The following is a 21,286-nucleotide window of genomic DNA, read 5'->3' on the forward strand; positions in this document are numbered from 1 at the left end:
TCTGTTTTGGCAGCTATGTTTTAATAAAATGCACCTTCTTAAATGTTAAAACTATGATATAAGTGATTGTAAAGTGTAGCAGTGGAAAAGTGCTGCAGCTACCATTAAGAACTTGTACCAATAGTTTTAGTCAGCCACAAGGGAGGCTTGCGGAACATTTATTTGAATGCGAGAACTTGCAATTAACTATAGAAAATATATATTTTCTGCTTATAAAACATGAGAACAAACAGTTGGCCTATATATCTATTTCTATGCATCTAAACTTTTCAACACCAAGAATCAGAATACAACAAAAGTCACATTATTTTTTCACACAATCATCTCTAGCAGTACACAAATGTAGTCTGGATTTGTTTTAATACATTGTTAACTGTACACATAAGGAAAAGAAACAAACACCATTAGACATTTTGAAATTATATCCCTTTTCATTAAGAAATGACGTTAATACCAGAATCATTTTTCCATAATGATGCATCATTTATATTAGATCACACAAAGAAATAAAAAAATAATTAAAAAGTTATTAGCATTGGACTGAGTCCAGCGCCCCCCGGGGTCCAGAGCAGGGCTCAGGGGGGCGCTGGCGAACTGGGAGGTACCAAATAAGACAGCTTTTGATCATAATACTTAAAACATAAAAATACTATATTAATTATTACACAGGTAGAAGAACAGCGGCTTAGCAGTCTTGAATAGTTCAGGTACAGAACATACACAAATCTACCACTTCTTAATTTTCTTCATAACAAGATGCAACATCAAATTTCAAATCACACATTCACAATCTTTGAACATTTTCAGTACGAAAACAGAACAGAAAAACAGAGGGACAGTTTTCCTGCAACACTGATCACAGGAAAAAAAATATTTTTTTATATAAGTATATATGAAACATATATATTTTAAATTAACAGTCAAATATATGAGCGTATATACATAGTTTTACAAGGTAGCAAAGGCAAAGAAGCTATTTGCAACATCCCCCTAAATCCTATCATATCAGATAATTGTAATAAATTATCCATGACATCTATTTGAAAAAAAAAAAACATCTTAAAACTACAAGTTAAAAGTCGGTCAAAATATTAGAGAATCATCTTTGTTTTCAAAAGTGAAATAAGATATTGCACCTTTTTTAAACCAGAGTACAATAAAATGACAATGAAAAACAGCATACAATGCACAACAGGAATTAAATAAGAACTATTGCCACTGGCTGACATTATTCCGTGTTTTAAACCGTGTAACAAAAATACATTTCCTGTAACAAAACATCACAGTTTCATTTCACTGAATTATGTAAAAGGAAAACATTTTTAACACATCTTTTTTAAACAATGACATTATGACAAATGGTATTCAAGACTGCTAAGCACATAATCATGTCATTTCAACAAAACTAGAAAAAATAGATCATATTGCCTTTTGAAATGTTACAACTCTTGGGTTCATTTTGGCGGGTACAATCTGAGTCAAAGACAGGAAAACATAGAAAAACAAAAACAGCTCTCTCAAGTCCAAAAAGGGATCCCAGATACTGTCTATCCAAAATAACAGTGTACACAAGCATTTAGTAACAAATAACTGTTCCTGATTTTTAGAAATATTACTTTATCATATAAGTCATTCTACAGCTAGTGTTTCTCACTAAGAAAAAAAGTCTTCAAGGCGTTGCAAATCTAAACCCCCTCCGTTAGAAAAGGGTTGTTTTCATCCTCAGTGATTCAAGTCTGTCCCCTGGGCGTCTTCTCCTAATGATCCTGGAGAGGAAACAGTTTGCTCATCATTGGTTTAAATAAATAAACCCATCTGGTTACACATTTGTTCAAAAAAAAATCTGGCGACATTTTTGATTTTCCTACTTTCAACAAATCACACCAGTAAGAATTGTGTAATAAAGCTCCACTGTGAAACAAACACTTAAAAACCAAGGGACTATCAGAGTCGCTGCAGAACTACTGATAGTTTTAACTGTGCTGTATTCGTTTTCAGTCAAATGTGCTAATAATTACATTTCAACGCTGATTTAATAAGTGACAGCTAAGTGTGACGCATGATTAAAAAAAACTAAAGTAATTGCGTTTATTTTTGACTGATATTGCAATTACGATATGATTCGCAATATTGGAGAGTTTTAATTTATTATCAAACTCCTCTATCGTTGAATAGTATATTGAAATGATTATGGTGTGTTTTTTCAATAGAAACCGTACCAAAGTGTAGAATATGATTTGTAGGCCCGGATATCCCTGCAGCTCCGAAATCACTCATTCAAATGTTATTCAACACATTTTTAGCCTTTAAGAAATATTGGGATTCCGGAAATTTGAATATTTCACTTGTCCATAATCACAATTTGAATATCATTTGAATGAATTGTGCAGCCATAGAACCAAATGGGCTTTGAGCTGATTGACAAGATAAGAAAGTATTGAGAAAAACACTAACACGTCGTTTTTTCTTATCATTTTATAGGATTTGTTATAAATAAGCTGCCAGCCTGATCCTGCAGGTGTGTGTTTCTCACCTGAAGGCCCGGGGCTTGTGTCTGCTGTGTCTGGCCCTGGTTGAAGTAGGCCACGGGCTGCCTGTAGAAGTCCACCCAGGCAGCGTTGTAGTCAGGGTTAGAGCTCTGCTGAGACGCAGGACCAGCGCTCTGGCCTGAAGAGGAGGAGAGGAAACAACAGTAAGCAACAGACGAGCAGGAAAACACGGAGGATTGAGCTAAAACCCATCCTTCAGTCCCCATGAGAAACACTTCCAGCAGCTCTCACCCCAGGCTTTGTTGTACTCGGGAGCAGAGCTCTGGGCTTGGTTTTGCTGACCTGAAAACAAACAGAAGGTTACATTTTGTTTTTTACAATACAAATCTTGACTAAAACTTTTATCCAACCGTTTTGTTGAACAGGGTTTTAAATTAAAGTTAGAAGGATTTATGCCTATAATCTTTCCTAAATGTCTGATTGTATCAGGCTTGTGTGAACAGACAATAAAGAGTTTAAGGAAAAAGTTATAGAGTGACACTTAATCAAAAAATATCTTTTTCTCTTGCCTAGCTTTTTATAATACTGCTCCCAGTCCATCTGGCCCGTCTGGGATCCATTGTGACCTGAAACCAGACACAGATAATACCAGTTACTGAGAGAGCGCTCTGCTTTTCACCTTCTGCTCTCATCTGTTCCCTAATCATTTCCATCGACGGCACATTTCAAATCTGTCCATAGAGGAAAGAGGTGGTTAGCCACAGGAAGCACAGCCATCACAGCCTGCTGCAGACTTTGATTAAACTGCAGTGACACACAACTGTGATCAAAATGAAATGTGCTTTCAGGGCTTCATTCCTTCATTGCAGCTCAATTATATATCTCGGAAAGGATCATATTTCCTTTTTTTTCTTCTTTTTATATCTATATCTGGCCGAAGTGTCTTCACTTACTGTGGTCCTGCTGGCCTTGAGGCTGCCATATTTGAAAAGTTGTCCCCCATCCTCCGGGCATGAACGTCTGATTCCCACTTCAAAAAAAACAAACAGACAATGCAGTGTGAGTATCTAACTTAGGAAGACATCTTTAAGGTGTGTTCAGACCAAACTCCAGTGAAAACTTGAGAAAATGCACACTTGAAAGTTCACCTTTCAAATGACTACTTGTTAATTAGTTTGTCATCGCATATTAAATTGGATTTTGGAAAATATTTAGCTCATCTGGCAAGCCTTCACATTGACCATTTCATTTTAAAATGCATAAAAAGTGCTTTCACAGACGAGTAGCACACTTTCAGGTTTACTGTATCTGTAACACATCAAATATACGTTTCAGGACTTGCCATGTGATCATTTGGCTTAAGTCACTTTTCCACAAGCCTTCTCCCTTTTGTCTCAGAGCTTCAGGTGAGCACTTATGGCAACCATTTTCTCTGCCATTTTCGATATTTGTACGACGTCAGTAGGATATTAACGCTGAAATGCTTTCGTTACAGACGCATACTCAGTCGCCTGGTGCTTTGCTTTATTTGTAATCGGACTGCGTGAATTTTCACCTCAGTTTGTTTTGAAAACAGCTTTACAGATGACATTGTTACACTTAAGTCTGCTTAAGTGCACGTTGTTAGAGGAATGGAGGCTTACTGTTGAGGAGGAGTGGTTGGTCCTTGGTTGTAGGGATTCATCCCGAAGCTGCTGTTGCCTCCCATTCCTGGGCCCTAGAGCGGAGAAAGGGAAGAGGTGGAGAGTGAGAGACCACACTTGTGTTTAAAAAGGAAGCCAACAGGCAAGGTCAGAGGGCAGGGCCGGCCGCTGATGCACTCCATTAAGTCCATTTGATGGATTCTTTATGTTTAACCTCTGGTGACATCCTGCCGGCCACCAGGCCCACAGCAGCGCCGCAGCTCTCAGTGACATGTGCGCTCATGAATATCAGGACACACAATAGAGTTTCGGGCCTGAGCCAGACCACCTACCCCAATTCTCTCATCGATCAGCTGCCGGGCCTTTTCCAACTGCTGAGGGGTGCCTCGGATGGAGAAGATGCGCACGTTGGGGTCGGTGTTGGGCGGCGGGTTTCTCTGCAGCTCCACGTGGGCACGAGACTGCTCCTTGATGTTCTTGATGGTTTCCCCACCTGGAAGAGCAGCAAGCGATAAGGAAGAATATTAACGGCTGCTAACAATTAATACTACAAATGTGTATTGTAGATTGATCTGCTGATGATTTCCCTGGTCTGAGGAAGTCAGACGTTACAGGAAGATAAAGAAAAACACAAAATCCTCACTTTGAAAAACCAATCAATTGTTCAGTCGGCTTTCCAGAGTTTAACCAATTCTGTGTCAATTGACCTATTGGTTAATAAACTCGTTCTTTAAGTCCTGAATCATACAAACATACAACATGTTTTTGTATGTGGCTCAATAAAAAAAGAACTTCCTGATATCAGACATTTGGGGATTTTGCTTCCGACATTTATTGTAACTTTGCAAAAGCAGCCATATGACGATAATGCCTACTTTACATAGAAATGAGAAAGGAAGCAGGGTTTTTGTTGTCCCTCTTTTTACGTAGAAATGAGCTAGACACTATTAATGTTTTCATACGTGTTGCGTCTGAAAACCAAGTCAACACAGACACCACACAGCTTGGTGTTATGCTTGTTTTTGGTCAATACTCAGAATTGTAACCCCAGCTTTACCAAGTCTGTAATCAAATGGTTTTAAGTTTCCTGAAGACGTGAATCTGCAACTCATTAATGGGGACCCTAACTCATCTCTACCATCTTCCCCATGTGGCATGAAGCCAGAGAGCCATCACACAGACTCCCTTCACTAAAGTGGTGCGATAGATGCTACCTTATGAAGACTCTGGCTTGTGTCTCTGCACTTATCTACCATTCTGTGGTAACGTCCATGCAAATCGGGAAACAATAGGAGACATCTCCTGCACACCTCCCCCCCGCTGCATCAGATGCCAGCTTCCCGACGTGTGGGGAGAGCAATTACACCAGCAGGGAGAAATGAAACATAGCTGGCAGGAGCAAAGGGGACAAAATTGAAGCGTATCCTCCTTCTGGGATATCGTTTGTCTCTTTTAGCCTTTTCATTCTTGACTCGGTGTTGTCCTGTGTGATGAGAGGAGGGAGTGAACAGGGGGCACATAGACGCTACCCCCCTCCACAATACCCATCTGAACCAAAAAGGGCTGAGGGTGCTTCCCGGGGGGACACCGGGGCTGTCCCAACATCAATTACACATTTGTTCACTTGTGGCTGACACTCGGATGACCCTGGCTGACCTCCCAATGAAAACGCTCATCAAAAACCTCTCCTCCTCCCCAAGCCTATTCCTTGCTGCCAACAGACTGCACATGGGCCATTAACCCATTGTCAACCAAATGAAACTTCTGCCTTAATGAAGCCATTATGAGCTCTTCTAGTCAGACAGCAGAGAGCAATGAAGACCCTGACTATTCATTTCATGGACTGGGCTGTAGTGAGGGCAGATAATACCATCCTTATTAATGAGACTGGTTTAGTGAGCTGGAGAAAAGGAGGGCACACAAAAGTGCAACTGGTGACCGCATTCAAGGCAACGCCAATGGACTGGTTAGCTGCTGGTGGGGGGAAACTCTCAGGCCTCCAGGGAGGAAAACATCCCAGAAGGAGTAACAAGGACAGGTCTAATGCAACTGCAGCTTTGCATTTGAGAATGCTCAAAATCAATATCATACTGGAGAGTATTTTTGTTATACATATTTAAATCATTAAAGACATAGTTAGTACCTTTAATCAAGAAATAACTAGGTTTGCCCCCATGGATAGTTGTATTGGTCCATTCCTATAACTATCAGGGAAAGATAACCCTTTCGTAAAACGTGGCTGTCTATGCAGTAGAAGCTAAATAGTTCTTTATATTTCTCTTTTTTTTTAGTTATACAAGGCACACCATGATCAACTGTTAATCAAAGGACTCGCACACAAAGACACAAGTAGAGGAAATCTAGAGTTTCCGAACCACCTAACCTGCATGTTTTGCACTGTTTAAGAAAATTCACACATGCAGAGAGAAAATGCAAACTCGCCTATTTGGCATTGTGTGGCTCTGGCCAAAGCTCACATGTTGACAGGAGGAGCTGGGCATTGGAGCAGCAAGCCTGGGATTAATAATGTTGCTGCTGAGTCACAGAACATTTGACTTTACAATTTATCTGTGTGAAGCAAACCATTTACACCGATTTGGCATCTCAAATTATAAAAAAACAAACAAAAAAAAACAAAAAAAGGCATCACAACACAATTCCACTTAAAGACAATAAAGAAAAGAATTGAATTTTGGCTAAGCATACGAGAACAAAAATCCACTTGCTGTACAATCCGATAGCATTTCTATCTCGCTTCAACAACGTTAGATTGTTCTGTGGAAGTGAAAAAACTACTTTAACTGATAAGGGTACAGAAATGTCAAACTGAAGAGTAAAATTGTATTTAGTAGTAAATATTTGTAATCGTGACTTAAGCGGTAGACTTCTACAGAGAAATAACACAAAAAGGCTCCTCTTATTAGGTTTTTGATAGAAATGTCCACTTTCAGGTGAAAAAAAACCTCCACTGTGAGATTGAACTGAAAGCAGAGGAAAACCTAGAAAGTGGACCTTTGAATTTTAGATTTTTAAGCTCAAAATTCATGACTTTCGTATTATAATGCTCGTTACGGCACTGAATTCATGGCGTAATAAAGTCTGAGCAGGTTGGTGGGTGGCTTGATTCGTCAAGCTGTGTGAGTCTGTGTGTGTGAAGGGGGTCAAAACGGAGGGGCAATGGGCTGCATATGGCATCGTAAAGATATTAATCACCGCACCCTTTAAGGGGCGGCTGACAGCACCCAGACCCACCGCCATCCCGACCATATTGGCCCACTTCATATGCTAATGCTCAGAGAGAGGGACGCAACGCCCAGGTTTATTTGTTTCCCTCTCCCCACTACATGCACAAAAGCCACTTGACATTTCTATTGCCATGTTTTTATCTTAGGTAAAGAGGCCCACTCCGAACCCGCCCACAACTGCAAGCACACACACACACATACACACACCAAGGAGACATGCATGCACACACACTACACACACACACACTCGCAGCCCTTTCCAATGCAATGGTCAATGACTTTTAAATAGCTGGCAATAGAGTGGGCATGAATAGCCAATAAGCTAATTCCTCCTATTCATTCCCTCGCTGCACTCTATTGGGCTGAAAGACCCTCATTAGATGCCAGGCAGCCTTCCACATGATTGAGGGCTGTTATTATGCACCTTTAACAATTAATGTCACATTACACGCATTATCCCCGTCATTAAGCCCTTAGTGAAGCCAATGAATGCCACTTGTGCTGTATACATGAGCCCTGGAGAGAGAATAGGAGGGTGGTCACTCACCCCTCCCCTTCTCATCAGTTTCACGCAGTGGCCGAACACCAAACGGCTTTCAGTTATTAAAAAGAGAAAAGGCAATCTGGCGACTTGCATTATACCCTTATTAAGAGTTTCATATTGATGGACTCTATTATTTCTCTCAGACAGCCAGAAACGGATTAGCTCGGGCACGCTCACCCCTAAAGCAACTTTTAAGTGAGCTAGCAACAACAACAAAAAGTATTGGCTATATGCACAAAGAACCACCTAACGGTTCACTGAGGTGCCAAATAGAATACTAGAAGCTGAATGGAAATATGTTCTTTACCTTTGCCAATCACCAGTCCACACTTGTCAGCAGGTACTGCATATGTCACCTCCTGCAGTCCTCCAGAGCCGCCACCTGCTCCTCCTCCTGCTCCTCCTCCTGCTCCACCTGCCATGTTGCAGTCACTTCGACCTCTGCGTCCCAATACACCTCCAAACCCATCTCGCTCCTACAGGAAAGGACCCAGAATGTATCATAAGTTGGATGAAAAAGTTCAGGCTCCCTGTATACATTCCTTACAATTTAGAGATGATTTTTAATGGATATTTAACAATGGCATTTATTCTTTATTTAAAACTCATAACAGAAACTTTTGCAGTTGATTTGTTTTTACCAACAAGGTAAGTTTTCTCTGGGCTTCCATAACCAAACATCTTAAGAAATGATCAGAAAACAAACAAACCGTAAGAAAAAAAAAAGTAAGGTTTATTTTGGGTCAAAACAGCAGTGCAATGTGCCAGAAAATGGTTGCATTTTAGAAACTACACGGAGCAAAATTAAAGTACGACACCTAAGATATGCCCACATATTTAGTTCATAAAAACATTTTTTATTTTTTTTATTTTTATTTTTTTAAAATGCGGAATACATTTTCTTCAACACAATGTTAACTGGACAGATGTTTGCAGAAGGCAGAATCACTAACCTGAGCAGTTTGGACCAGTTCATTGATGAGATGGACCGCATGGTGGCAGTGGTCGGGCTGACCCATCACCTGAGCAACTCTGTCAGGACTGACTCCATCATCTGGACCACAAACACAAGGGACACAGAAGGTCTTTCAATGCTCCGAGATGAAATACTAATTAACTTCCAATTGCTCTAAAATACAAGTTAGTTAAGTTAAATGAGCAAAAGACTGACCATATACTTTTTTTTATTTGAGTGACTTGCAGTTTTACATTTAAAAATTTGTAGTGAATAAGTCCTAACAAAAGTATTGGACATGAATACAAATCTGTCCATGAATGATGTGTGAGCTCAATCACTACTTATTACAGCTGTAAAAGACTTTCACCAAATAGTACTCCCAAACAAATGACACAAGCTGTCTTTAATGCACAGATACATGTTGTTGGGTTTCAAGATTAACAGGGCGACCAGTTTAAGAGATTACACATTACTACTTTTAATTATATTAACTACATTAGGGCGGGTTTTTATCTTCGTACCTTGTTTGAACTGGATCCTGACCCCAGCATCGTTCTGAATCTTCTTGATCATATCTCCGTTCCTGCCGATGATGATGCCAACAGCAAATCTGGGTACAACCACCTGGAACAATAAGGACAGTGAGAGGAAAGTCATAGAAGGAGACAAATGTATCTTAGGTTGATAAAGTGATTTCTTACATCCAGACTGCTTCCACCCATTTTGGATCCAAAGTCTGCTCTGCCGACCCTGAAGTCTCCCTGGTCCTTGTCTCGGATTAGCTTCACCACAAGTTCACGGGCTTGCTATATAAAAATTAAAAAAAACACATCTTCATTTCTTATTTCTATTTATTTTACACAATCAAATATTTTGACAAGGATGTGGAAGATAACATAAGTCCAGCTGAATTTAGTGGAAAACTGAAGGCATAAAATGTGTAAAAATGAGTGTAAAGTGAAAGCTGGTGACACACAGTGAGCTCTTCGGAGGCCGACCTGCACTTTGTGGGGATCCCCCGTGATTCTCAGGGGCTTGTCCGCTCCAGTGGGCATGGGGTCATCCTGAATCATTATCATCTGCACTCCTGTTCTCTCCTGCAGGGGTACAATCACACACCAAAGAGTTACCTGGGGCTCAAAACACTGTTCACTCAAAAAAACAGGTTTTAAAACCACCAAACAGACAAATTCCACATTTTCAACATCCGGTTCTGGAGGCTTTTGGAAATGTGTTATCATTACATCCATTTCTTATAATTCCACATCTTTTATTGACTTTGATCCTGAAGCTGGATATCACCAATAAAAGAACAGGGGTCCAAAACATTTTATAACTGGATCCAATTCAGAACCAGATGTAGGAGGGCACCCCCTTTTCAATGTGCTACTCTGCCAAGAATGTGGTTTAAATAACCGAGACTCATCTGCTCCTTTATATTACATGTCATCCTTTACTAAACACAGCTCGACTTGTGTGTTTATCGCTGTCTGTCCCCAATGATGGTCAGAGAAACATTTGACCATCGGGCCCATCTTTAGAGTTGCTCTGTAGTCTATAGCAGGGGTTCCCAAAGTGGGGGTCGCGAGATGATTACAAAATTATTTAAATTATTATTTGTATTATTAATAATAATAACAACGTGTGCATAGACATTTTTCAGGGGCGGACTGGCCATCTGTCAAATGTCCCCGCAGCGAGGCTCCCCCCGTTGACAATTCACGTGGTGGGGGGTCGCCAGTCTCTGGCACTGTTATTTTGGGGGTCGCGGGCTGAAAAGTTTGGGAACCCCTGGTCTATAGGACAAAGTCCTCTAATATATAATGTTGTGTTCCACATTGACTGCAATACCTTATTTGACCGGAACTACGAATTCATTATTTTCACAATTGTTGCCCCTGAATGCCAGTTTCTTATTAGGAAAATAAAACAAAATTATAATTATTTTATGTAAAGTAAAGGCTCGGGGGAATATTTATTGACTTTTCAGTCTGTGTCAATAATATTAACAATTATTTTGGATGTTGTGCGGAAAAAAAACAGGAAAATAGCATGTATATGCCCCAAAGGGAAAACATCTTAATCTGATGACAAATAGGAGAAACTACATTTTGAACCCAGACCACTAGATTAAAAAAGCCTCATGCAAAAGAGGTGTGAAGTTACGCTGTGGGATAAAAAATAATAGTTTTCGGTAATTTGGCTACGGTGTTTATAGTCGAAGCTGAGGTTGAATTCCAAAAGTTCAACTGACTTAAGACCGACTAGATAAATATGGTTGTTAAATGCATGTTTTTACAGTAACTTCTGTACATTCAGTGCAGTTCCACACCTGCAGCTGTTTGATGGTCTCTCCTCCCTTGCCGATGACCAGGCCGACCTTGTTTGCGGGGATGAGGATCTGTTGGATCGAGCTGTTGCCGTCCATGTCGCTGTGGAAGCCGGGGCCGTACCGACACTGCTCCACAATCTCACTCAGCAGCCTCTTGGCCTGGCTGTCGGGGGAGGAGCGAGAAATACATTTGTCACCTCATACAGACTACACACAAAAAAACCTCTCCTGCGTCGCATTTCTCTTTGTCAATGTGAAAGAGGTGTTCAGGTGGTTCAGTGACGGATGAGGAGCAGATGTGAAAGAGATTAGGGTTCATGCCCTCTGTGTCTCAACAATAGGGCACACTTTCAGTAAATCTGTCAAAGTTGAGAGGTGAGACTTACTCAATGTTCTCTGGGCTCCCAGTCAGCGTGCAGGGCCGGTCCAACATGCCTCCACTGTCTGCAACAAAAGACGCACAATTAACAACTAACTAAGAACAGAGGGGAAAACTAAAAGACTCCTACAACAGATTTGAATTACTCTTCTGGCTTCAATTCTTGCAAACTGCTCTTAATTTTATTCTGTGACCTAAACAGTTTTATGTTGCTCCTTTTATGTCAATTATATAAATACCAAAACACACAAGTATACACCACAATTGTGCCTCATTGGACATGATTTAAGGTGATCACAGATAACTACTTCTTCCATTCATTCATGTACAAACAGCCTTCTACTTCCAGTTTTCAAACATGAAAAACAAGGAAATACGCAAGTGAAGGAACAATAAGTAAAACATGTGATTCATTTCAACATAGAGTAAAACCAACTACAGACCACATTTAAAAAAGGACACATTCAGCTGTGGGCAAACATGCCTGCTTGTTCAATCTAAAAATAACAGTCACAAGACTAATTCAAAATGGTTATCTGTTGTTTACTACACTGTAGTCTGATTACTGACGCTAAAGGCTACAAAGTGCAACATTGGCGTGGATAAAAGAAATACAAGATTCACTGATCAGTATTGAAAGCTCAGTTTGATACACTATTGATAAGAATTGGAATCATTACACCCCCTAATAATTGAATTCGACCCAAAACCAGAGATTTGTTGAACATACATTTTTATAAACTTGAATGGATATTACTTTTGAAAGGTGTAAATGCAAAAAGACTCCAATCTTTCCAACACTACGAAAGGTGAAAAATACAACCAGTCTCTAAAATGGCCCCGCATTTTACTGCCTACTTAGTGTAAGGTGGAGGCCTCATTTAAAGCCATGTTTATGAGCCCTGGTGAGTCGATGGATATCATAAAAGAATCACACTAAACTCAAGGAGAAACAGGGGATTTAAATAATGTTTTTAATCATAATTTACCTGAAGCTATCTGGATTTTACAACCCGATTCCAGCTGAATTCTTGAGATCTGCTCTCCTCCTTTTCCAATGACTATAGAAGAGCGGGAGAGAACACACCAGTATTAAGCCTTTTGAATTTAGACAGGGGCCTCAGGCAGTGACCCAAAAACTGAGTAGAACGTCAATACTGATGATTACATGTCGAACATTCATTCAGACTATAATGAACTGAAGAGCTCCTTACTGAATCCCACCATCTTATCAGGCACTTTGAAGTCTTCTGTAGCAAGAGCCCTGGGAGAGATTAGGACATGATCAATAACACTGGATGACCAAAGAAAAGAAAACCATGTCAAATCGAAAAGTAGGGCTGCTTTTCTGAGCGGAGATTATTTGGGCTGCTACTAAACGTCATCATTTATCGTATTGGTTTATTAAATGTTATATTGAATAGTGCACAGTATAATTGATTTGATCACAGTTTGACTAATTCAGTTATTTTGTCTGACCAACAGAGTTTACTTTTATATAGTCAATATGAAATAGTCACTTTTGAGAGGCTGCCACAACCAGTGAATTTTGATCATTAATACAAATAAAAATCCTGATTTGTTGAAGTTGTTGTTGACTAACTGTTGTTGACTACTTGTATTACTTATGGACTAATATTTTCAGCTCTAAAAATATAATTCTCCAGCAGATTTTTTTTATTAAAAGTTTTTTGTTTACTTCCTTTTAAAGCCAAAATGTGAGGACATTTACAGAGTTACAGAGAAAGTGCCAAACATTTGCTGCTTACAGCTTTCTCAAATGGGAAAATGACGATTTGCAGAGAGAAAAGTTAGCGAATGAAAAAAATCAATTGTATTGCAAATATAGGGCTGTTGAGAAAACACAGAATAATGTAAACAGTAAACACCAGTAATACATAAGGGCATTTAAAGGAACATAAACAGGGATGTGAGTATTTCTGCTCACCTTTGATGTACCATTGCACCGAGGTGGTTCCCTACTGAGAGAGGTGAGAAAACAATTCAAATGTAAGATCATGGTTGAAGATGAATACTACTTTGAATATCTGTGGAAATGAAACTGAAGCAGAATAAAAAGAGTGAGTCATGTCTGGAGGGGACGGGAGCAGATGGATATGTTTCTGCCAATCCTTCATGTTTGTGTCTGACCCGCAGCAGGGGGCTTTCAGCCGCATGGTAATCAGGCCTGTGAGTGTTTGAGTGAGTGTTTCAATCAGAGCCGTTCAGAAGAGAGAGAGTTCAGGTCAGCGGCTGCTGGTCCTGAATTGAATTTCGACATGTAGCACCAGGCAAGGGTCCTGCAGGGTCAGTGGAGGATGTGCTGCCATGGACGTGAACACCTGAGTTGATATCTAGCAACTTCAAATCAATTTTATGGTCGTTTGCACTGATTTCACTTCCTCTGGAAATGCACCGGGGTTAAAGCTTGAGAATGGAACAGCTATGAATATAAAGCAGGAGGTGCACCGAATTCATACAAAGACAAGACGGTAAAATAAAGTCTATTTGTATACTTTGTAGGGCTGAACCAAGTGTCCCTTTTTTCTCTCCATTTGAAGATTCTATTGAGGTCTTTTTTTAATTGTCTGTTGCCATATTTTGACGATACCAGCCAAAAATAAATATTAAAAAAAAGGCAAAAAACACCAAACAAAAAGGTCAAATATTTTTGAAAATTACTACATCCAATATACTTGGACTTTTTTTACTTTATAACACTCACAAATGTTAAATATTGTGCCGCCCACACTGGAATCTAGTTGTAAAAAAAAAGTATTATACTAATTACAATGGTGTCAAAAAATTATAAATAGAAAAGCATTACAAAAACGTTAGAAAGTTGATTAAAAACAAAAATTACAACTTTATGTATTATATTTTGAACTACTTGACTAATTCAATAACTTAATAGTCAGCTAACTCAAGAACTATAAAGATACCAATTATGTTATTTCACAAGTATTTGTGGACAAACTTCAAAGAAGAAAAACTGAGTAAGAATGGTTGAAAACAACAGTGCATCAAATAAAGATAAACCAGAACTGCAACAATGTATCCAGGCATTCAGGGCTGGACCTCATTCAAACAACCGTGACAAGATAAGAGGAGGACGGGATAAATGACGACTGCTTCTCCCCTTCATGGATATGAGATGGATCAAATCTGTGCTATGTGTGCAGGCACAGCAAGTAGAATCTTCTTTCACTACACCGTCAGATACTTAATACTCCAAACAAATATGAAAACACAAAACCATGGCTCTAATTTCAGAGTGAGTAGTAACTGTGGCTTCATTCCCTCCAACACATGTAATGTGCTTTATTATCCCTCCTTGAGATAACATTTAAAGTGTACCTTGTAGAGTTGCTGATCACTAGGTATGCAATGGAAAAACCCATTGTGCGTTTTGTTCAAAGCCAGGTATTTGCATGAAGAATGTGTCAACTCAATGGTGGTCAAATTACATATCCATTGTTGTGGTTCCTTATAGAAATAAAACCAGTTTAGTTGACTTTCCATTGGCTAGTCAGTGCCCACACACATTACAAATCTAGTTTGTAAGTAGATACTAAGCAAGTAATCAGTGTTGTCTGTTGATGGATAAAAAAAAAGTGTCCCTACCTTCCGGAGAAGAAGACTATCAAATAAATATAAATACTTTGCAATTATTTCATAAGCAAACAAATGCATCAGCACATTAGTAAAGACTAAAGGGGACACGTACATGCACGTTTTAGTGAGTTACCAGAAGGTAAACAAAAGGTTGTTATTATGTAGGGGCCGTTTTGCATACTTCACAAGTCTCAAAAAAAGTGAAATGCTACATTGGGATATTTCCTTAATTGCTCCAAACCATCACTGTTGAAGCTTTGGTTTGAACTGAAATCGTGTTCATTCTCAACTTGTAGCTGACTGGTAAGGGAAAGATCCTGCCCAAACTGAAAAAATAATAGTCTGAACAGCTAGAAAACTGCCACTTTTCTACAGAGACTAGATAAACATTGAGAGCTTTTATATAGCAGCATGGTGTTTTCTTTTTTGAAGATGTCCACATTTATGTTAGAAAGGATAAAAGCTAAAGCATTAGACAGAGTGGTTGCGAGTATATAAATATATCAGGACATTCAGCCGACATGCACCCGTGATAAGCATGTGTGTGAGGGCTTACCTCCATTGTCTAGTGAGCGCTTTTGGCCTCCAAAGCCGTAGAGGGAGGGGTCTATGACCGGAGGGGAACTGTTCATGTTGGGCATCTGGTCTCCTCCCATCTTGGCTGCCATCTGGAGACCCAACACAGTAAGACAGATGGAATAAAAGGTGAAAAGTGGATATGTGATGATATTCTCTTTGAACGCACATTTCCTTTCAGAGACAACCCTTCATGATGAAAGTGACACATTCTCTTTTCTTACTGCTTTCTTAAAAGAATCACGTTTGCTGTGAAATTGTGTTATCTTTTTGACAGCAGCTGAAAACTGCACTTTGTAAATCATTACAGCAGCTAGAAGGAGACTGCTGTAGTTCCTGTTGAGGCTCCCGCTGCTTTCCTCGAAACATCCGTCATGGGCCAGCTATCACTGACTAACATCACTTTGTTATGCTCGCACTGACAGACGACACGGATCATCACAACACACGTCAATTACTAAAACGATTGGATTTGCTTGTAGACAAGTTGCAAGAAAGTTACAACCAGTTTTTACAATTAAATAAGTTTATCAGACGGCAGAAAGGGAAGTGGGAAAGTTGACTAAATGCAGCAAAGGAGGAAAGACGTTCCCCCGCATAAAACTTCAAGACGAGTGCATTACGGCTAAGCTTAAGTAAAAACCAATATATGTCTACTTTTATAATGATCCACTTGCCAGCCTAAAGTAGATGCTTGAGCTGTGCCGTGATGGACATTTAAATCTGCACAAGAGCGCCAACAGCATTTTCCACTACCCGTTAATCTGCCACCTCTTCATCCACACTAAAGTATAGCATTTCAGAAAATTACACAAAATTGACATCTGTGCCCGACTGGAATTTCTTTCACAATATGAAAATATCTTGACAGCAATTAAAGTCCTCCATCACCTTCAGGGATGATTATCTACTTCAGAGAACCACCGGTGGAAGTGAGAGGTGGAAATAAAGACGCAGAAAAGGAAGCAGGTGTGGGGTTGATGTTTTCCATGACTTTTCTGTAGCTGTGCATGTCAAGCAGCCTCGAAAGCATTTGAGATGGAAAAATGCTTACATTTTGAATGCAATTAGTGTTATTCCCAAATAGGGTTAACTACAGCTGGGTCGATACCCGAGAAGCATCTCCCCGAACACCTGCTGGCTTTATAACCCGTTTTCATTACAGAAAACTGTATGTTTTCATTGTTTTAACAGTATTTTTAGCGATACTGAATTTATATCCCAGGTTTTGTTCAGAAGATAAAGGGATCTTTTTTATTATTTACAAGCTTAAGTGAATTGTGGTGATCAAATTGCTATTGAGTCATCATTGTTCTGCACGTATCTATTGCTTGTTTAGTGAGAGGCAAATATGAAGTAATTTTCTTTCTTACGTTTATCATAATCACTGTAATCCAAATGCATGCATCTGTACGGAGCCTAGCTTGACGCTGGAGAGCACTTTTTACATTTTAAAGAGGTTATATATTTGTCCTACGCCCTAATTACGCAAGACAATGTCCACAGTGGAAACATCTTAAATGCACGATTTAAGTTGTAGTATATACACAGGAAGAAAAAGAGCTTTTACAAAAAGATGTCAAGTCTAATCAGTTCTCTCTAAGCACCACAGCGCAGCAGTGTCAAGTATTTATGAGCCAGTATTAAATCACTTTGATTAACTTTTTCCTCGTCAGAACAACTAACTGTTTATTTGTCTTTAAAACATAAAAGCATATAAATATGAACAACAGAATAGTGCTGTATTAAAACTAAACCGACGTGTCGGGTTGTACCTAATCTTAGCTGTGATTTGTTGTTTTTTATTAACCGACTGAAAATGAGGAAAGACAAGTGATTCAACCATTTTGCTATCCTTCAGGTGTTTCACTGTGGCAGGGCCTTTATGAAAACATTACTGTTGACAAATGTGGTTTTTATTTATTTTGTAAGTTTAGTGTAGACTGGGTCTTAAGTGTAATGATGAATTAAGCTCATTTGAAATCACATACAGAAAACAGAAATCTTTCTTTATATTAAAAAACATCAACACTACTGTATACATTAAGCCTGCACGCTTAGAGGATTAAAGCCTTTAAACTAACTAGGACAAATGTATCTTGTCTGATACGGATTCACGCGAGTGTACCTCAAATTATAAAAAGGTGCATTTTGTATACATAAACACACACACACACACATACACACACACACACACCAGAGGCAGCAGTCCGGTGGATTTAGTGGCAACAAAAGCCTTTTCCAAACCTTCTGACAGTTCAAACCTGTTGACTTATACTGGGGCCTCTGGGTAAACACCACTGACGACTGGATGCAAATCCTGTGACATGTGGTCACATGTGGAAACCAAAGTATGCATAGTTTATATTTAGGGTCCAAGAACACCTTGTCCATTGGGCAATGTGGCACAACTGTTTTGTCACTGATCTACTTCACTATTCATGACACTCACTACTACTCAAGTGGTCTTCTTTAAAATAATGTACTTATATGTTTATTATTGATTTACAGAGAGCTATGTCAATCCTAGTGTTTAAGATTGGGATAGGTACATTTAATGACACAAAGATCCTGGAAATAAACATAAATACACATAACAATAGCGACAAGCAGGAAGAAGAACGCTACAGGAAAATGATAGGCTTAATGCCTAGGTCAGGGGTCGGCTACCCGCGGCCCTCGAGCCGCATGCGGCCCTTTAAGCCCTCTGCTCTGGCTCCCTTGAGCTTAGACAAAAATAAGAAGGAAATAAAATAAAAGTATTTGTAGGACTATTTATATTTTGTTGCACGGTTGAAAATGTTTCGTATCTTTTATTTTGAGGTGATACTGTGACACATAAATAAAAAACAAAACGGTTTTAATTAGGTCAACTAAAATCTGCGTCACATCCTGCTACGGTCCCGCGNGTGTGCCTTGGCAGTCTCAGGCCTACCTGCCTGTCAGCCTTCCATCTGTGCACAAGCTTATCTCGTGCCCTCATTTGTCATGTGCACGTTCGTGTATGTTGGAGGAGGGGCTCTGTAAGGAAGTCTGAAGGAAGAGGCAGATTTTTCCCGGTTGTGTATTTTAAAATTCTAGCGCACTCAAGCTGGTTTCTCCATTCTTACCTACCCCACCGTTAACTCTTTTTAGGGTGAAGCTATATGTTTTATTTATTTCAAAGTGGGCCCATTTTAATTATATTTGTTTTCCTTCAAATGTGCAGAGGACTCCCCAAGTGCTGTGTTTAATTTATTTTAAAGTAGGCCTGCCAAGGCACACAGGGGGATAGGAGTTATTTGTTTCTTATTAGAGGTTAACAGTTATATATAACGTAATAAATAGCCTAATAAATGCAAAAAAACTGTAGTTTTTGTCTGATATAACAATAAATACAACTTTATTAGCTATCAAGCTATGAAATATGTTTTGCGGCTCCAGACAATTTTTTTGAAAAAAGGAGCAAAATGGCTCTTTTGGTCAAAAAGGTTGCAGACCCCTGGCCTAGGTCAACATCCTGTGATTTAGGCTAATGAGTTAATGGACTTTGTGTGCTTTCGTTTTGCCGGCTCTAATAAAAGTTAGGTAGTAAAACAAACACTGAACATTACATGAAATGCATTGCAAAGCAGTGTGTGCATCTTAAAGATTTAAATGTATGGAGTGTAAAGAATCAAAAAACAATCTTCCACTTCCTATTTGTGAGACTTGTGCCACATGGATGTCATATGATAACATGCAAAACCACATGACTAGTTCTGTTTCTATAAGGTAAATAGAGGCAAATCCACAAATTACCATCAGCCACAAATGGGCAGACATAAATATCCCTTTAAAGGGTTTTTATGAAAGTTATTCTGAGGTTTATCTTTGACTATTAACGTCAGTATCAATGGTCTTCTGCAATTAATGATGCAAGAGTGAGGTTACTGCCCACAATTTAATCTCGTATAACCTGTTTTATGATTGCTAGAGGTGACATGTTCCTTTACCAGTGGCAGCTTGTGGTTTTGATTTGACATCTTGTGAAACTGTTTATGATCATATGTGTGAGAAAGGAGATGTCATAGGGGGCTTTACAAGCATCATGACATACACGTATTGACCTGTATGTGAAATGTCATGTTTTAAAATGGGTGTATTAAAATTAAAGCAAATGTGCTAAATTATTGCTTAAGATTAAGGGGTTAAAAAAAAAAATGCAGGGACATTTCATTTGTTCATATCTTAAAATATACACAGGGGAGCTCAACTGGTAGCTGTATGACTAAAGTCCAATTTACAAACTATTAACAGCAGCAGTGTGTACTTATCTTCTATTACAGCATAAGTACTGTGACCCTCTCTGCTACAGTCACTACTATCTGAATATCAGGTAAACAGGGGAAGAATTGAAATACAGAAACCTTTTTAAATGAAATATTCAGGTGTTTTCCGGGCAGCAATGGAAAAATCCAAGTGTGCTCAACAGGAGGACTGGAGGGGGGCTTATTTGAACAGATGACGTTACATTACATACATGGCCTTACTCCAAGGCTGCTGCCATTAGGACACAGAGTACCACACACGCTAGCTAGCTAACACAAGCTAGCTTCCACACGTGATTTATATTACGCTGAAAATACGCAACACGTTTTATACACATGATTATTTTTAAGTTGCTGAAGGGAAATGGTGGAGTGTAAGCGTTAGTACTGCATGTGATCACTGATTAAGCTCAGTGCGTCTCTTTAACTGGGGCAACAGCCGGTTATACTTTAGCTAACTGAGGACTTCAAAACTAGCAAGCTAACTTTTTGACAGCGTGTCCAGGCTTCGTGTTTAACCTCATTATCATCCTTGGTCACGTTGTGGGTCGAGCTGCAGGGTATCAAACTTGTGATAGTAAGTTAGCATGCTAAGCTAACTGCAACTTATGTGGCTTGACAACAGGTTGCAGTTTGTCGGCTTAACTTACAAAAGTTGCACAAACTTCGACATCACAAGAGGCCTTCGTGTTTTAGCGTGTGACATGGCTTTGTGTGGTGGTTTTGACAGCTTTGACACGGCTACTTAACACGTCTTCTGTCCCGAGTTAACTCTAATCTGTCCCCTCAGCTATGCTCTCTAGGCTACTTAACGTTAGCTTGCTAGCTAGCTGGGTGCATGCATGAGGAGTGTTTGTAGTAAGGGGGTCCTGGGTGACCAAAGTCCTGCCCTGCCCAGCAGTCAAACCCGCTGTCTGCGGTCCGAAAGCGGTAACCGTGTGTCCGGTTTTACCTGTCGGACCCGGCGTATTGTGTCTGCGAAGTCATCTTTCGTTCCGGGCTGAGCCACCGAGGCCTGTCCCTGAACCAGCTCCGCCATCATCATCATCCGCCTCGGCAGCTGAGAGCCACACTTTAAAAAAAAGAAAAAAGGAGCTGCACACGTGCCATGCCAAAGCTTCGCGAGCCACAAGATCTCGCGAGATTAATCAAAACCCACACTTTAGGGAACATCTTTTACCATAACATTTTATACTAAACTAACTTTATTTTTTGG

The 21,286-nt window shown here is 39.6% G+C and overlaps 1 protein-coding gene across 3 annotated transcripts; it reads right to left on the reverse strand.

The window, feature by feature from the left end:
- Nucleotides 1-343: 343 nt before the first annotated feature.
- Nucleotides 344-21,152, reverse strand: fubp3 (far upstream element (FUSE) binding protein 3). Of its 3 annotated transcripts, XM_010780543.1 has the most exons (19): nucleotides 21,023-21,152; nucleotides 15,762-15,873; nucleotides 13,539-13,572; nucleotides 12,805-12,854; nucleotides 12,580-12,651; nucleotides 11,598-11,655; nucleotides 11,212-11,374; nucleotides 9,878-9,976; nucleotides 9,581-9,685; nucleotides 9,401-9,503; nucleotides 8,875-8,975; nucleotides 8,229-8,397; nucleotides 4,465-4,625; nucleotides 4,133-4,206; nucleotides 3,443-3,519; nucleotides 3,059-3,115; nucleotides 2,781-2,831; nucleotides 2,534-2,667; nucleotides 344-1,766 (listed from the first exon to the last, which is right to left on the reverse strand). In XM_010780543.1, exons 1-19 carry the CDS (start codon nucleotides 21,116-21,118, stop codon nucleotides 1,758-1,760), a joined length of 1,725 nt encoding a protein of 574 aa, XP_010778845.1. In that variant the 5' UTR covers nucleotides 21,119-21,152; the 3' UTR covers nucleotides 344-1,757. The 3 variants fall into 3 exon arrangements, with proteins under 3 accessions (XP_010778845.1, XP_010778862.1, XP_010778854.1); XM_010780560.1 differs by lacking the exon at nucleotides 3,059-3,115; XM_010780552.1 differs by lacking the exon at nucleotides 3,059-3,115 and having other exon boundaries at nucleotides 3,443-3,522.
- Nucleotides 21,153-21,286: the final 134 nt, after the last annotated feature.

This window comes from Notothenia coriiceps, unplaced genomic scaffold (genome assembly GCF_000735185.1).
Source record: "Notothenia coriiceps isolate Sejong01 unplaced genomic scaffold, NC01 NC01_scaffold00000490, whole genome shotgun sequence".
Taxonomy (NCBI): Eukaryota; Metazoa; Chordata; class Actinopteri; order Perciformes; family Nototheniidae; genus Notothenia; species Notothenia coriiceps.

Excerpts from the sequence above, each read along its gene's own strand:
- fubp3 (XM_010780543.1), bottom strand. The coding sequence starts at position 21,118 with ATGATGATGATGGCGGAGCTGGTTCAGGGACAGGCCTCGGTGGCTCAG. Across the intron at positions 15,874-21,022 it reads CAATACGCCGGGTCCGACAG|ATGGCAGCCAAGATGGGAGG; the intron begins GTAAAACCGGAC and ends TTGGGTCTCCAG. Across the intron at positions 2,832-3,058 it reads GCAGTATTATAAAAAGCTAG|GTCAGCAAAACCAAGCCCAG; the intron begins GCAAGAGAAAAA and ends GTTTGTTTTCAG.